Source organism: Vanacampus margaritifer, chromosome 2 (genome assembly GCF_051991255.1).
Source record: "Vanacampus margaritifer isolate UIUO_Vmar chromosome 2, RoL_Vmar_1.0, whole genome shotgun sequence".
In the NCBI taxonomy this organism is placed as follows: domain Eukaryota; kingdom Metazoa; phylum Chordata; class Actinopteri; order Syngnathiformes; family Syngnathidae; genus Vanacampus; species Vanacampus margaritifer.
The window spans coordinates 6,286,599-6,304,109 of NC_135433.1; the positions used below are offsets into that span (position 1 = coordinate 6,286,599).

The 17,511-nt window shown below is 38.2% G+C and overlaps 2 protein-coding genes across 5 annotated transcripts in view; one reads left to right on the forward strand and one right to left on the reverse strand.

The window, feature by feature from the left end:
• Positions 1-12,375, forward strand: part of map6d1 (MAP6 domain containing 1) — a 30,022-nt gene extending 17,647 nt beyond the window's left edge. For 2 of the 3 annotated variants that reach the window (XM_077558995.1, XM_077558994.1), the window contains 2 exons: positions 1,399-1,672; positions 11,612-12,375. In XM_077558995.1, coding sequence (XP_077415121.1) covers positions 1,399-1,672; positions 11,612-11,686 — 349 coding nt within the window. In that variant the 3' untranslated portion in view covers positions 11,687-12,375. The remainder of the gene's footprint in view (positions 1-1,398; positions 1,673-11,611) is intronic. The other variant, XM_077558996.1, reaches the window with a different exon arrangement.
• Positions 12,376-14,495: 2,120 nt separating this feature from the next.
• Positions 14,496-17,511, reverse strand: part of yeats2 (YEATS domain containing 2) — a 33,632-nt gene continuing 30,616 nt past the window's right edge. For both annotated transcript variants that reach the window (XM_077559059.1, XM_077559058.1), the window contains exon 29: positions 14,496-15,574. In XM_077559059.1, the coding sequence (XP_077415185.1) occupies positions 15,466-15,574 (109 nt within the window). In that variant the 3' untranslated portion in view covers positions 14,496-15,465. The remainder of the gene's footprint in view (positions 15,575-17,511) is intronic.

Consider the following 17,511-nt stretch of genomic DNA (forward strand, 5'->3'; position numbering starts at 1 on the left):
TTGTTTTTTGGTCACCATTTGTTCAAAAAAGTGTACCGGCACCTGTGTCTACTCTGACCACCTATTGGTGCTAAACTATAATAAACTAGCTAACAAAAGCTAAAATAACAAAATTACGACGGCGTCTTAGGGCCACGTATACATTTTTTTTTTTTGAGGGCGGGGGCAATATTCCGAGAAAAAAAACGTTATAAAAGTGGCAGATTTGCGTGAAAAAAGCTCAGAAAGTTAGGAGAACTACACGTAACGTACTACTCGACTGTTTGTGCCAATACTTTTCGGTCGGGTTTCCAAATAAGGAGATAGTAATTGCTTTAGCATAGCTTAACCATATGATGTTAAGCAGTCGCTCTTTGAACCGTTGTGTACGGCCACTGGCCAGCGACAAAGACGCCTCACTTCGCAAAGATCCACACCCGTACAAAAACATTTAAGTTAATTTGTTGAAATGTATATTTACTTGTACATTTATGTTTCCAGAATTATTATTTACATGTTCATACATTTTGGTATCTTTTTGTACAAGTATCTAAGTTGATGTGTCGAATCTGCTGCTCTCTGTCATTCACTTGCATTGACCTAAAGTATGCTAGCATCTGATTGGTCAGTGTTAGTCAGCTGATAGGGGATCAGGAAGTGTTGTCGCTCTAGTTGCGGTGAATGCGGAGTAAAGTTTAAATTTAAGGATGAATCCGTTTTCAACCTGCCTTTTCATTTTATAAACTGTGTCCGATTAACCACCAACAAATCCTCACATGATTAGACTATGGCTTTGCTACGTGTATTTCTCGTAGGTTTCTGAGTTTATAAACTCGCAAATTTGCGAGAAATACACGTAACGTAGTCATAGTCTAATCATGTGAGGATTTTTTTCACTGAATATTGCCCCGCCCTCTAAAAATATAGATATTTATACATGGCCCTAATACGCCGTCGTACAAAATAAATTAAATTAAATTAAATTATTGCACTTTATCTTCATTTTTAGTGTGGAATGATACAAAACTCCTTCCTGGTTCTTGCTAATTGCTAAGTAAGTATTTTTAAGTGTTAAATTAGAGCATGAGCCATTAAGCCATTTCTTCTACAAAAACAGCATAGTCGAAGCTGCTAGAGGACCAGCTCTTTAATTTCTTCCAGTTTCACTACTGTCCCAATACTTTTGTACTTAACTTTTACTTAGATTGTATACCTACCTGAATGTAAGCACTTCTGTTAAATTAGTCTCATTTGGTAATAGTGCCTGTAAAAATAATAAATAAAATAAATAACGTTGCTTTCGTGGTTTCAAAACCTGCAGGCTTTTAATAAAAGCAAAACAAGGCAGGAAAAGCCTACTAGAACAGCTCAACTTGATTGTGAGTTAATCACCTTTTTGATGCGTCACTTTCCCCTCAGACAAGAGTGCAAGCCATGGTTGAAAAGCAGCAGGAAACAACCTTCAGACTCCTCCCACGCCCCACCCGAGACCAGCTACCAGGCTGCCTACAACGGCGAGGCCCACCGGTCCATAGGGCCCCACCAGGGGGCCATCGCCTCTGCTAGCTCCAACATACAGCCCGCCTCGGTCCCCCGGCCCGTCCTGGTGCAAGCCGGCCCCTCTTACAACCCGCTCGTTAGGCACGGCGTCCAGCCTGACAAGACTGAGCTCAGCACGTCAACCAAGGCTCAGGTGAGACCGTGAGCGAAGTTTCTTCATTATCCTCCATTTTAATTTTGACACCTCAAGATGATTTCACGCTGTCGGGGCACCCCAGAGTAGTGATGCGGCAGCATATTCTCTCAAAGTGACCCAGCGCTTTAAACGAGGCCGCATTAGGTAACGCAGTTGGTTGACCTCAATAGCGCACGCTTTGAGACAAGATCGGGAAGAAAGCAGATATTCCTTCAAGTGTGCTTTAAAGTCATATTCACTAAGAATATTAAGAGGGCTCAATGTCTGATACAGCAAAGTGTACTAATTGTGGACATATGCTGTATATTTGCACTAGTAAAATTAAACTGCAAAATACAACACAAGATACATTTAATAGGGAAGTCAACCCCAATTTTTTTGACAATAATGTTTTCTTTTTTTTGCTTTGAGAGAGCTCAGTATTGTTCATTCGGTAATCTTACCGATTCGACATGTCATCATCATTGCTCTCTCTCTTTTGAGTGTGTGCGTGTGTGTGTGGATATGTGCTCATTAATTCACCTGAAACCTATTAAAAATCCCATACCCTTCACCTAAACCGAATACTTCAGAATCCCGATTCCCGAAGTTGTCAGGAGACCCGAGGAAGGATCAAAGAAAAGAGAGAAAAGTGAAATCTAGCACCGACCAGACATCACCTACTACCCACCGAGTTACCAACCAGAATCTTTCACCAACCCCAGAAGGATATAAATTCCAACAAATTAGAGAGACCTCAAGAGACCAAAGGAAAGACTAAAGAAAGGAAGGAAGGATAGATGAAGCAGAGTGAGATCCACAGACATTCCACCGATTCAATGACCTGAGGAAGAAGCAGATTGTGTCTGAGTTTCGATAGATGCTGGTGTGGTGGATCTGGCATGCATGAAAACCTCCACCAAAGAGGGGAGCCGTCGACCCCGGCCAGGAAAGGGCAAGCACAACCCCCCAGGCGTCGGCAGCGCCAGGGCACAACCCCCGGGCCCCGCGGGGGCCACCGGCCGGAGAGCAAACTCAAGAGCCCGGAGCGCCCCCCACCCCAACACGGCCCACGCCCCCAGCCCAACGCAGCAGAACGGGGCATGGCAGGCCCACCAGGCACCCGCTCAAACACCCACCGGCCCAGAGTCCCCCCTCCCCCCACACCCACCACAGCTCAGCCCCCGCCGTCCCCTGCCCCCCAAACGCCCATACACTCCCCACCCCCAGCAACCCCCACCCAGCCACCCATATCCCCCAAAAAAGCCGCCCACCCCCGCCAGCCCCCCAATCCCCAAATCTCGGGGACCCCCTGCACCCAGGAATTGGTGCCGGAGCCGCGGAGTAGCGGGGGCACCCACGCCCACCCCACCTCCAGCCGCGTGGTGGGACGGAAGGGAGCACCGGGAGACAGGAGGCGCCCCCGAACCCCAGGGCCGGCGGGGAAACGTCCCAGTCGTCACGGCGGCATGCCTAGTGAAAACTAACCCTGTTACCCCTACACCGTGGATGTGACCCCACCGGTGTATATACAAGTGTGTCCGTGTGGTGCATTAAAATTGGGAGCAGGTGAGATGGAGCAGAGGGAAATTAAATCCCCCCGCTCCGATCCACCTGCTTCCAAGAGATGTGTTGATGAGTGTATGTGATGCATTGAAAAAATAGAGTGGCGGGGGAACAGATGGGGGACCGAAGCACTGCTTAATACTGCGGTCTACCCCAAGCGATGGCTCCCCACCCCGACTCACCAGCCCCACCTAATTGTGGGGTGCATTAAAATTGGAGGGAAGTTCCAGGGCAAAGACGGTGTCTCCACCTTACCTCACCCCTCCAAGGAGTGTGTTATGTGCCCTATGTTTCTATTTACAAAGTGTATTGTGCAAAACTAGTGGAGTGAGTTAGGAGGAGCGACCAGCGGGGGGGGGCAGGAGGCTTCAATGTTGCTCAGGTCTCAGGTAACAACCAATTACAGCCCATCTTCAGAAAACAGGTGAGCTGTGATTGGTCGTTGCCCGTACCCTTTTGTGATGTCATCTTCACTCGACAGGAAGTGGCAAAATGGCTGCCCCCTGAGACGGACAAAAAGGGCTGGATTTTGCGTCCTAGCTCTTATTGCACAAATGTGATATTAATCAGAATGTCATGTTTAGACTAGTGCGGTCACATATAACATATTATTGTCAAGAAATGTTTAAGGTTGACTTCCACTTTAAATGAAAACATTGAAGGCTTCAAATATCACACTCCGACCTGGTTTTGAGCTGCCTGCTATAATGAAGCAGATGTGTACACTCAAATTGAAATTTCAACAGCAGATAAAGCTGAAATAATGGATAAAAAGGTGACAGGATTTGTGTGCCAAGCTGGCGATTCATTAGCGCGTGGACAATGTTCCAGATTAGATTGGGATAAAAACTCCCACCCGACCCGACCCGATTGGCTGGCTGGCTGGCTGCTGTCACGTTGGTCTACTATCTGTGGCAACACAAAACTGTGAGGAATCTTTTTACATTTCATTAGCCTAATAGCATAATTTCCCGAGCCATTTTAAGAATAATAATAACGAATTCCACAGAAAAGAGGTCAGTTGCCTCGATTCGATTTTTGGGGATTACAATGACCTGGATGACTGAGAATCATCAATATAACAAGCACATAAAGTTTGTTTTGTTTTTTTAAACTGTATAATGGAAGAGGATTATGGCCAGGGAAGAAAAAAAAAGGTCAATCTCAGAATTCTCACTTTAACTCATTCACTGCCATTGACGGTTAAAAACGTCAAAAATACATTTGAACTATTTCTTTCCTCTTTTGTCAACATGAGTATGAAAAGCTAGATTTTTTTTATTGTACATTTAGAACAGATATAAAATTTGTGATTAATCGTGAGTTAACTAGTAAAGTCATGCGATTAATTACGATTAAAATCTTAATCACATGACACCCCAAATTTTTAATAATATTTTTTATTTATTTATTTTTTAATCATTGGCTGCCATTGACGGCTATAAACGTCAAAAAATAATTGTAACTAATTTCTATTAGTTTAACATTTTTTCCACTTTTGTTAACAAGAGTATGAAAACCTAGAATTTTTTTTCATTGTACATTTAGAACAGATATAAATTTTGCGATTAATCGCGAGTTAACTAGTGAAGTCATACGATTAATTACAATTAAAAAAATGAATTCCTGTCGCCCCTAATTTTTTATATTTTTGTTTTAATGAATTCATGATGGTGAATGAGTTAGAGGTCAGAATTTTTACTTTAATCTCATGATTTCCAGTTTAAAGTGAGAATATAAATAGCACTAATAAAGTCAGAAATCTGAGATTAAAGTCAGAATAAAGTAAAGAATTTTGACTTTCAAGTGACAATTCTGAGATTAAAGATAAAATTCTCATTTCAAAGTCAGAATTCTGATATCGAAGTCAAAATTGAAGTCAGAATCCTAAAGTTTAAGTCAGAATAGTGTCAACCTTTTTCTTCCTTCTTCTTCTTCTGCCCCGCTCTTTAGAAGCCACACACATTCAAAGTCACAAATACGACAGCAAGGACCATGAGGATGGCAACCCCAAGTGGAAAAAAATATCTCCACTTCACATGCTTTTTTGTGTTGGTATTGTTGTTTTACAATGCAAAACTTTTTTTTTTTTAATCAGCTCACTCAATTAATCTGTCTTAATTGGTAGAATACTCAATTCTTAAAATATTCAATAGCTGCAGTCCTACGCCCAAACGTCTTTTCCCCTATACTTTAGCACGTGTTAATGTTCAAACTTTGCATAACGTTACAATAGATTATGATAACATGAAATGTACTTTTTAGGAAATAAAACCACAGGCTCGTTTTCTCGACCACTTTAATAATCCGCCATGATGGTACTTGGAGAGCTAAGTATTTTTTTTTTAGGTGGCACTTGGTGTAAATAAGTTTGAGAACCACTAACTTGGGTAGTGACGCTATTAGTCAAACGATTCACACAATTTGAAGATGGACTAGTTTAACCCTTTGCACAATTCTCTCCGTGACGTTGGATCAAATGTCAGCGCTGTAGGCGGTGTGACGGAATGAACGAGAGGGAGGTCAACGGCAGGGCACGCGCTCGATTAATCGGAGTGGCCCGGTTAGCGAGGGTAAGCGGCGCAGACGAGGCCGCGTCCCATCACTTACTTCGTCATCGGGCGGAACGTTTGCGAGGTCAGCCTCTCGTTGGCTCGCAATCTGTTTTGGAGTTCATCCCAAAGCTGAAAGTCCCAAAAGAGTGGCCGCAATTAAAATCTGACCTTGATGACGACGGCATTAAGCGGACGTGAATCATCACATCAGGACTTCGACCCCTTTTTCTGTTGGAACTTGTTGATGACACAATAAGCGGGAAGTAAAAAAGCTTATACATTTGACAAACCACAGACAATAGTGTCGTTATCTTTGACTGACAAAAACGTTAAATAACGTTTAGTAAAATCCTATAGAGGAGTGCCAAAGACGTTAAAAGACGTTTTTTTTTCAAAACAGAGGTGAAACTAACCATTTTCTATTGTTGATTACTGAAAAACGGAATAAGGTAGAAACAAACTTTTTTTCCTGATGAAAGATGAGAGTCCAATCTTTAATTTGGTAGTATGTGTGTTTCCATAGTCCAAACACATAATTTTCTGTGGCCCTTGAAAGATCAGTCAAAAATGCTTAAATCGGCTGGCACCCGCGGCATCCCTTTTCTGAAAACGTCTGGCAGTCAAAGAGTTTTAACAACCATGCCCCCAAAAATTGTCAAGTATATAAAAGTATGCCTCAAATGAGTGAAAAATTAAGTCCCAGCTCTCAAACGCTGTAGAATATATCCCACAAGGTCGGTGCAAACGCTAGCCACCAGCTAAGCTAACGGCTAAGCTAACAGCTAAGCTAAGTTGTGGGCTGCGCCGAATAATCACTGATTCAACTTAAGGCGCTGAAGTTTATATATATATATATATATATATATATATATATATAAATGACATTTAGCATTTTCAGGAATATCCGCATCGGCCATTTTTACAAATATGAAGGCTGATAAAGCTGTTATCTCTCTGAGCGGCGAATGTTTGCAAACTTAGTGAATTTTGTATTTCTTCGGGGTTCGTAAAATGTTGCAAAAGGTTGCAAAGATGGTCACAGAGCATTTTTAATCGTCAAAAACTGGTTTTCTTGCCACAAAGAAATTTTGAACATGTTCTGGCAAATTTTCTTCAATCGTGAACGGCTTTTGAAACATTTGACGAACACTGACGAGAACCCAAAATTTGCTATGTTCGCAAGCACGGAGATTTAGAGCAATTTAAAAACTGGGTTCATTTCATGGAAAATTTTATGTATATATTTATATAAATGTCACTGAACTTTTTAAGAGATGGTGCAATTTGCTTTTATTAAAAGTAAAGCAAAAATGAGCAAAAATAAGAAAAAGAAAAATATAAGAATGTGTTAAGTTATATATTATGTTAAAATTTGGGAAAACTATTTACGATAGAAAAGTATTCACTTTTTGTTAAAATTTTGAAACAAAGCAGTCTATTTTCTGTATTAAATTATATATATATATATATATATATATATATATATATATATATATATATATATATATATATATATATATATATATATATATATATATATACATATATATATATATGAGCGAGAGAGCAAGATTAAAAGAATATGTTGAAAATTTGAAAAAGTGCTTTTTATTTTGATGCTAATATTTTTTGATTTTACTGCAAAAGAATATCGGCTCTAAATATCGGTTATCCTACTAATAATTAGTATCGGCCCTGAAAAAAAAAACGGGAAAGCGGGTATCGGTCTATCACTAATTGTGAGGGAAGGAAACTCATGCTGGGGTCTGGACGGACTGTTTTAGGCATTGACCAAAATAAAAAAAAGAATAATAAAAAAAAAAGAATGCGGAAAACAGAAATTGTGAAAAACATTTTTTCCAACGCTTTATCTTCACAAATCAGTCCTATCTAGTTAACATCTTCAAATATATAAATGTTGTAGTCAATTTTAGGTTCATCCTGAAATTTCACCTAAAAGCCTGCCCAATAGTCATATCCTAAACTTTTTGTAAGTAGTGTATTAAAAAATAAAAATAAAAATAAAAATCCAACGGTCAAGTCAAAAAAATCTCTGTTGACATGCAGAAGGGAATACAATAAACCCTGACTGTTAAACTTATCCAGCCAATCGGAAGCCTGGACAGTCATTTCCTGGAAAAGAGACCAGAACCAGAAGGAGTTACTCTTGAAAATGTAAATTATTCAAGTGAAATAACATAAAATACCGTTGTAGGAGCTTCCCAATGAACTCATTCACTGCCATTGACGGCTATAGACGTCAAAAATTCATTTGAACTATTTCTATTAGTTACACATTTTTCCACTTTTTCTAAGAAGAGTATGAAAACCTAGATTTTTTTTTTTTATTGTACATTTACAACATGATATAAAATTTGTGATTAACTCATTCACTGCCATTGACGGCTATAGACGTCAAAAATTCATTTGAACTATTTCCATTAGTTTAACATTCTTTTCCACTTTTGTTAAGAGCATGAAAACCTAGAATTTTTTTTATTGTACATTTAGAACAGATATAAAATTTCCGATTAATCGTGAGTTAACTAGTGAAGTCATGCGATTAATTCTGATAAAAAAATTTAATCGTTTGACACCCCTAATTTTTATTAATATTTTCTTTCTTTTTTAAATCGCGTCAGCCGATTTTTTTTTAAAATTGTAATTAATTGCATGACTTCAAGTTAACTCACAATTGATCACAAGTTTTATAATACAACACAATACAATATTTTTTTCCTAGGTTTTCATACTTCCGTTAGCAAAAGTGGGAAAAAAATGTTAAACTAATAGAAATAGTTCAAATGAATTTTTGACGTCTACAGCCGTCAATGGCATTGAATGAGTTAAGCGATTGCGGGTTTGAACCCCAATCCCCTGTGCTTGCGTGGGTTTTCCTTCCACATGCCAAAAACATGTCAGGTTCAAATAAAGGCTCTAAACGTGGGTTCCCCTTTTTTTTTTCTTGTCCTGCTCTCTCGGTCTATCTGCAGGCCTCGTGACAGGCTTTCGCTCACATTGTTTCTCTGGCTTGGACCTCGTCCCCGTTCCCGTTCCCACGCTGCCCGGGAACACACAAGGGTATCCCGTGCCAATTTGGCAAAAGGGGAAAGGCAAAATAACGGTTTGGGTAAAGCCAGCAAATTTGGAATGAAGTAATGAGGTATAAAAAAAACATTTCATCAAAATATTCATCCATCAAGCATTGTTGTCATTTTGTCATGACATCATAATTCCGCTTTTGTGGGAACGCAAAGTTCTTATTCAGCGTGACTGTTTCATCATAACAGCATAGTTGGACGATAAAGTACAAATAAAAAACATTAGAAGCTCATTAAATGGTCCTTGGCTAACAACAGAGTTCCGAATTTTACTCACCTATGCTCGCACAGTATAAAAGTCAAAATAACAAAACATATTTATATTTAAAAAAAGTTTTTAGACACGTGACCCGAGATACAAGCTATCACCGGGCCAATATTTTGCTTTGACTTGCAAGCGCAAACTATTATAGTTAACGAAAACTAGGGGTGTCAGGCGATGACATTTTTTAATCATAATTAATCACATAACTTCCCGATTAATCGCAAATTTTATGTTGTAAATGTACTACAAAATGTACAAAAAAATGTTCATGCTCTTGTTAACATAAAAATGGAAAAAAAAATGAACTAATAGAAATATGGCTGCATTTTTTTTAGTCATTGATACAGTAATTTCATAATAATTCATAAAATTGAGTTAAAATTAAAAAGCTGTATTGTGTGATATTGATTTGTGTTGGTCATTTTTCTGCCACTAGATGGCATAATTGCATTTGTAAGACATTGTTGACAGCTCAGTGCATTTTTCTTTTCATATTAAGAGCTATCTAATCTTTGACATGAAGTAACTTGTGAAATTGTGCACATTTTTAAAATTGTAAAATTGAAAAAACAAACATTTTAGTTATTGAAGTAAAGTAAAATGAATGAATGAAAATGCGATAAAAAAAAAACGAACCATAAACATTACATTTGCAGCAAAATCCACCTGTTTTAATCCATCTCAGAGGGCGGCCATTTTGCCACTTGCTGTTGACTGAAAATGACATCGCAGTTAGTCAGGGCTCAGGCTACAACCAGTCACGGCTCACCTGCTTTCGGAGTTTGGTCATGTGACGTTCATAAACTAAGCCATGATTGGTCGTTACCTGAACCCTGAGTAACTGATATCATTTTTTTAGTCGACAGTAAGTGACAAAATGGCCGCCCACTGAGATGGATAAAACAAGTGGATTTTGCTGCTTAATTCATATTCCAGAAACGCAATATTAACTCATTCACTGCCATTGACGGATATAAACGTCAAAAATTTATTTAAACTATTTCCATTAGTTTAACTTTTTTCCCCAATTTGTTAACAAAAGTATGAAAACCTACAAATTTTTCTAATGTACATTTTGAGCAGATTTAAATTTTCGACTAGTAAAGTCATGCGATTAATTATGATTACAAATTTTAATCGCCTGACGCCCCAAATTTTCAATAATGTTTTTTTTTTAATTCATTCACTGCCATTGACGGCTATAAACGTCAAAAATTAATTTAAACTATTTCTATTAGTTAAAAAAAAAAGCACTTTTGTTAACAAAAGTAGGAAAACCTAGAAAAAAATGTTTGGCGTATATTTAGAACAGATATAAAATTTGTGATTAATCGTGAGTTAACTAGTAAAGTCATGCGATTAATTATGATTACAAATTTTAATCACCTGACGCCCCAAATTTTCAATAATGGTTTTATTTTTTAATTCATTCACTGCCATTGACGGCTATAAACGACAAAAAATAATTTGAACTATTTCTATTAGTTTAACATTTTTTTCCACTTTTGTTAACAAGAGTACGAAAACCTAGAAAAAAAATTTGGGGGTACATTTAGAACAGATATAAAATTTGTGATTAATCGTGAGTTAACTAGTAAAGTCATGCGATTAATTATGATTAAAAATGTTAATCGCCTGTCGCCCCTAATTTTTAATAATCTTTTTTTTTTTTTTTATGAATTTATGGCAATGAGTTAATCAGAATGCCGTGTTTAGACTAGTGAGCGTGCATACAATATATTATTGCAAAGTCAGTTTTTCCACTTTTGTTAACAAGAGTATGAAAACCTAGAATTGTTTTTATTGTACATTTAGAACAGATGTCAAATTTGTGTTTAATCATGAGGTAACTAGTGAAGTCATGCGATTAATTACAATTAAAAATGTTAATCGCCTGTCGCCCCTAATTTTTAATAATCTTTTTTTTTTTTTTTAATGAATTTATGGCAATGAGTTAATCAGAATGCCGTGTTTAGACTAGTGAGCGTGCATAGAATATATTATTGCAAAGCCAGTTTTTCTGGGCTCGCAATCATTTGTCATTGAAATTTGATGTATCATAAAGCGGTATCGAACGTCCCTCGTCATGATGGTGGTACTCGGAGAGCAACGTATTTTTGGAGGTGCGAAAAGTTAGCAAGAGGAATGCGGGGATCAGGATAATGTGGCGAGGCAGAACAAGCTGCTGCATTGAAAGCACAAAAGATGAGTGTTTGCGTGTCTGTGTGTGCGTACGTAACGCACACACACACACGCGCACACACTCTGCTTTTTATCATGCCTTCCCTCACCACCCACTCGAGGGCTTCCGGGACCGCGAGCCCACCACGCCGCCTTCTCTGATGCTCACATAAAAAGAATCGGCAGCAATGAAGTTAAAATAACTTTGACCCAATTTGACAGTGACAGATTTGATCATCGCTCCAATATGGCCGATTGGACCGTCTTGATGTTTTGTGGTGTTCTCCAGCAGGAACATCTGGTGAGGACCAAGTTGCCGCCAAACCCTTCTGCCGTTTTCCAAAGCGGATCGCGAGCTTTTTAACGTCGGACAGAAGAATTGTCTTCAGAGATCTATGCAAGGGAACGTGTCTGGAGAGACCCCTGCAGAGCTTATTGTAAGATGATGACATCACATGGCGTCCCCTCCCCCTTAACTCTTTGACTGCCAAAAACGTTAAATAACGTTTAGTAAAATCCTATGGAGGAGTGCCAAAGACGTTAAAAGACGTTTTTTTTTTTCAAAACAGAGGTGAAACTAACCATTTTCTATTGTTGATTACTGAAAAACGGAATAAGTTAGAAACAAACTTTTTTTTCTGATGAAAGACGAGAGTCCAATCTTTCATTTGGTAGTATGTGTGTTTCCATAGTCCAAACACATAATTTTCTGTGGACCTTGAAAGAGCAGTCAAAAATGCTTAAATCGGCTGGCACCAACGGCATCCCTTTTCTGAAAACGTCTGGCAGTCAAAGAGTTAAAAGGTTGCTATGGAATTGAATATGCATGTGAGTGACTAGCTTGTTTTGTTTTTACAGCACAAGAAACCGAAACTGTGTTTCCTGTGTAAAAAATGTGTGTATGCTCTTAATTTAGCTTGAGGTTACAAAAAAAAAATCTTATTTCGTTTGTTTGGAAATTTATTGTAAAAATATGATTTTGTAAATCTATCGATGCTAAAATCTAAGTATGTTGTGAATGAAATAAAAAGGATTACCGGTAGGTTCTTCTGAGCACTTGTCTTCCGATGTTTTTGTTTTCCAAGTATTGCTTACAGTAAACAGATTGCTTTGGTAAGTCAAACTCCCCAAAAAGCCATGATGTGGATGAAAAAGTCTACACACCCCTGTTCAAATGCCAGGTTTCTGAAAGAACAAAAAAAGTGAACGTAATAAATCATCAAATCAACTTTTTCCACCATTTAGATAGCCTTTAAATCCATCTCAACAGAAAAAAAAAATCTAAATATTTTGGGTGAAGTTTTATTTTTACAAAAAGAAATATGTGGTTGCACAAGTGTGCACACCCTAGGGGGTCATTCTAGCAGAAGCGTGCATCTTTACTGCTAACTAGGGCTAGGCAACAACAACAAAAATCAAATCAATTTTCCTGTTTGAGCGTGATATCGATTCATAAAACCATGAATCGATTATTTTAGTATCTCTTTTTTTTGGATAAATTAAGAAAGAAAATACAAATTTTAAAGGCTAAATTTTTGGTATTTTACTGTTTTATTGAAATTTACTGTTCACAGGAATGTAAAAGTATTTTCTTACATTTAAGAAAGATTTGACTTCTTGCACTTGACAATTGACAATGACAATTCAGAATCTTTTTAATTTATATTTAATATATTGATGTCAATGTTTGTGTCACACTCAAGTGATTATAACGTGTTATTTTCATGAATTCATTACCAGTTACTGCCTCTGCAAAATTTTATTTGGAATTTAATGTTTGCAGAGCTTTCTTTTAAATCCCGTTACATGTACATAACAAACCAAATATCGGATTGAACTGAAATGAATTGAATCAAATCAGGAAAAAATCGAAACCGTATCGAACTGAACTCTTGTGAATCGAAATCGATTCGAGGCAATCGGAATTTGAATCGATAACCAGCCCTACTGCTAACTACTCCTAATATGAACTGTTCATAATTCCTTCCCCATGCGTCACTGTTGGGATGGTCTTCTTTTGGTATTGAGTGGTGTTGTTTGCAATAAACATATCAGACCATAACACATTTTCCCACATGAGATTTTCCATTCTAGTTAAATGCAACCCAGGCTGAACTTTTTTCCCCAAAAAAATTTATGGACGGTGTTGACAGCATCATGCTTTGGGGCTGTTTTACTTGATCCGGAACTGAACTGGGGGCCTCAGACGGAGGTAGAAGAAATCCTAAACCGTTGCAAATAGCAGTCCCTAATGGAGCAGGAAAACATCATTAACAACAATGTAAACATAATTAACAGCTAATGAGTAAAGATTTGTGCACCCCAGTGTGACATTAATCAGACGACACACATTAGAGAAACAACTTTGCACATCATTCTGTGGTTCTGAACCTGGGTTTGATCGAACCCCAGGGGTTCGGCGGAAGTCAAGACACACCCCCGACTCGAATGATTTGTGATGCTGGCCATCATTGGCTGCAGCTGATCACACCAAATTGCTCGGCCTATCTGTGCTGCAGGGAATTTGGTTCTCTCAGTAGTCAACTTGCGGCTGGTGTGATGGTATGTCGTGTGATTTCTTTACTATTGTAAATTAAATGTAATCCCTTGATACTATGTCAAGCAAAAAAAAAAAAAAAAAAAAGAAAGTGGTTGGACAAATATGTGAAATATGAATTCACGCGTATAACGGAGCATATGGTGTTCCACAGGGTTCAATTCTGGGCTTTTTTTTTTTTTAGGAAAGAATTCCATTTTACTTTGTTTTTAAAGTTTTGGTCTTCAAGGAAAGTTGTGGTGACTTTGCATGGTGGGGCAGCTCACCAGTGCCCTCTATTGAAAAGAAGTGACAGAAAGAAAAAAACAATATCACAATAAAATCGTATTTTTTCCAAGAAACAAAATGGTGATTGTTCCAAGAATAGGGGAATACTTTAACTGGATAAAAAATCATATGAGAATAAAGTTGTATTTCTACGAGGTAAAGTTGTAATATCACGATATTAAATTCACATTTTAACAAGGGAATTAAAAAAAATATGCTTTGCTTTACATATCAATAAAAATGGCATAACCATGAAACTATTGCACTGAAGTTCCTGTAACGAGGTGTGGGTGCGTGGGTGCGGGCATTGTTGGCAATTTTTCGTGTGCCAGAATTCGATGGGACTTGCTTGTTTTTGTTGTTGTTGTTTATTACAAGAATATTGATCATATTTTTGGTTTTCACTGAAACATGAAAAAACAACATTGGGGGTATTGTCCACTCTCATTTGGTTCAATAGCCTCAACATCCACTCAGACCAACACTTGTTCAGTAAAACACCGTTTGTTTGTACACTAAACGTCATGATCAACACCGTATCGGTCGATTACACATTCACAGACCACGCACGCACGCACGCACACGCACACACATACACATGATTCTTGGCTAAAAATATAAAGCAGACTTGCAAATGGCATCTATTTCACATTGATCGCAAAGAGCGTACAACACGAGTTGACTGATATAAATACTGAGACTGGTGACTTAGAACACATACCGTCGTAAAAATAATGATGCGAACATATTATGAATCTTACCGATGTGATCGTGTCGCGAATTAAAAGGTTTTAGAAAGAGCACGCGAATAAAAACCCGCAAAATGGCGCGAGCGTAATTACCCCTGCAGGGTAACACCATACAGTACTACATGAAAGGATGCTCATCATAGCAGATCCATGGTTACCATGGCAACAGCAGATTTGCTCTCCCATCAGTGCTCACGGGAGGACCAGGAACTACGAAGGTGAATTATTAGAATTGGAATTCATAAAGTAGTGTCAGTCTGTGGTGGATTTGGCCCAGGCAGGCTTTGTGACAGGAAACGATTTCATTCTAAAAAAATAATCTGCGGATGAGGTAAGCCAGAGTGCAACTATCTGTGGAAAACAAAAGACCCACTTGACTCCACGGGGGGGAGCGTTAGTGTGGGGTCTCGGAGCAGCGAGGTGGTGAGCCCTTCAGTGATCAAGTCAATCAGATCATTAAGCGAGAGGACCTTTCTGGCGGGAATGTGGATCCGGACCCGAGAGACTTCCTCCTCCTTCTCAGTGTTGGGTACATGTCAGCTTTTTCGAGGTCCCGGTCTGGGTCTGGCCTCAGTTGTCCTTGGTCAGGTAGCCCATGTGCGCGTTGGTGAGGAAGTCGCAGGTTGGGATGCTACAGGTGGCTTGGTGGATGTTCATGGCTGTGATTTCTCTCGGGGCCCTGGGGAAAAAAAAAAAAAAAGCTATGAGAGGACACTTGCCTGCTGCAGGAGTTCTCAAAACTTTTGGATCAAGGAAAAGAGGAGACATTTTTCCCCAACTTACATGTGTAGTCCTAAATGTGTTAACGACCTAAATATTAATTAATGATCTGCTTAATCAAAAGGAATTTAAATTAATATTTGTTCATCAGAGAAGTGCAGGGCTCACGTCAGAGATAAGCAACTGGTCCACTGGGGGGGGGAACATAGGACCACACACTTCCTAACCAGATGTGTGACAAAAATGTCACTTTAAATATGGACAAAATATGTCCATCTGTGCAAAACACATGCTCTTAACTCATTCACTGCCATTGACGGCTATAAACGTCAAAAATTCATTTAAACTATTTCTATTAGTAAAACATTTTTTTCCACTTTTAAGAACAAGAATATGAAAAGCTGGATTTTTTTGGTGTACATTTAGAACAGATATAAAATTTGTGATTAATCGCGAGTTAACTAGTGAAGTCATGCGATTAATTACGATTAAAAATTTTAATTACCCCGAATTTTTTATCTTTTTATCTATTTTTATTTATATTCACTGCCATTGACAATTTTTTTTATATATTTCTAATAGTTTAACATTTTTTCCCCACTTTTGTTAACAAGAGTATGAAATCCTAGAATTGTTTAATTCTTCATTTAGAACATATATAAAATTTGTGATTAATCGTGAGTTAACCAGTGAAGTCATGTGATTAATTACAATAAAAATTGTAATCGCCTCTTGCCCCTAATTTTTAATAAACTTTTTTTAAACAAATTTATGGCAGTGAATGAGTTAATATTTCATTTTTGATATTACAATTGTCAATGCATATTTTATATCAAAGATTCACTATTCTAACCCAGCAACAAATTTTGCAGTAAACAACAAAATGACTGCATGTGTTTTTATCCTTCTGTTTTGCACAAAAATTACCATTCAAAGACGGCACAAAACTGCTGAACAAGAAACCAACAGTAAGTGGAAGAACTCATTTTGTGATTCATCAATCCATTTTCATGACGCTTATTCCTCACAAGGGTCGCGGGGGTGCTGGAGCCTATCCCAGCTGCCTTCGGGCAGTAGGCGGGGTACACCCTGTGCTGGGCACACAGAGACAAACAACCACCCACACTCACAATCACACCTATGGACAATTTAGAGTGTTCAATTAACCTGCCATGCATGTCTTTGGAACGTGGGAGGAAACTGGAGTACCCGGAGAAAAGCCACACAGGCACGGGGAGAACATGCAAACTCCACCAAGGAAGGCTGAAGCCTGGACTCGATCTCACGTCCACTGCACTGGGAGGCGGACGTGCTAACCAGTCATCCACCATGCCGCTCATTTTTTATGTGTGTTTTTTTTTGTTTAATCAACTCATTTAAAATTCTAATATTATTGATGGACTATATTTGTCTTTGCATATCATTACAAATCTGGCAAAAGTGATGAATGGTAATATTACAACTAGAGTTGACCCCTGCATACTCGTGGTTTGTCACCCAAAGATTCTCATATCCTCAGATTGATTGATTGATTGATTTTTTTTGTGTTTTTTTTGTGTGTGTGTGTGTGTGTGTGTGTGGGGGGGGGGTTCTGCCTGTTTTTCATAGAAAACATTTATCGAATAATTATCAGGGGGTTTTGAGGATTTTGTTGGAGCTTTAAAAAATTTTTTTTTTTTTTACATTTTAGTGACCAAATTTCACTCACCCTCGCTTATGTTATTGGCTCAAGGTTCGGATACTGAGGAGCACTTGCCATTACCCATTTTTAACTTATTAACTGCCATGAATTCCTAAAAAAAAAAAAAAGATTAAACATTTGGGGCGTCAGGCGATTACAATTTTTAATCGTAATTAATCGCATGACTTTACTAGTTAACTCACGATTAATCACAA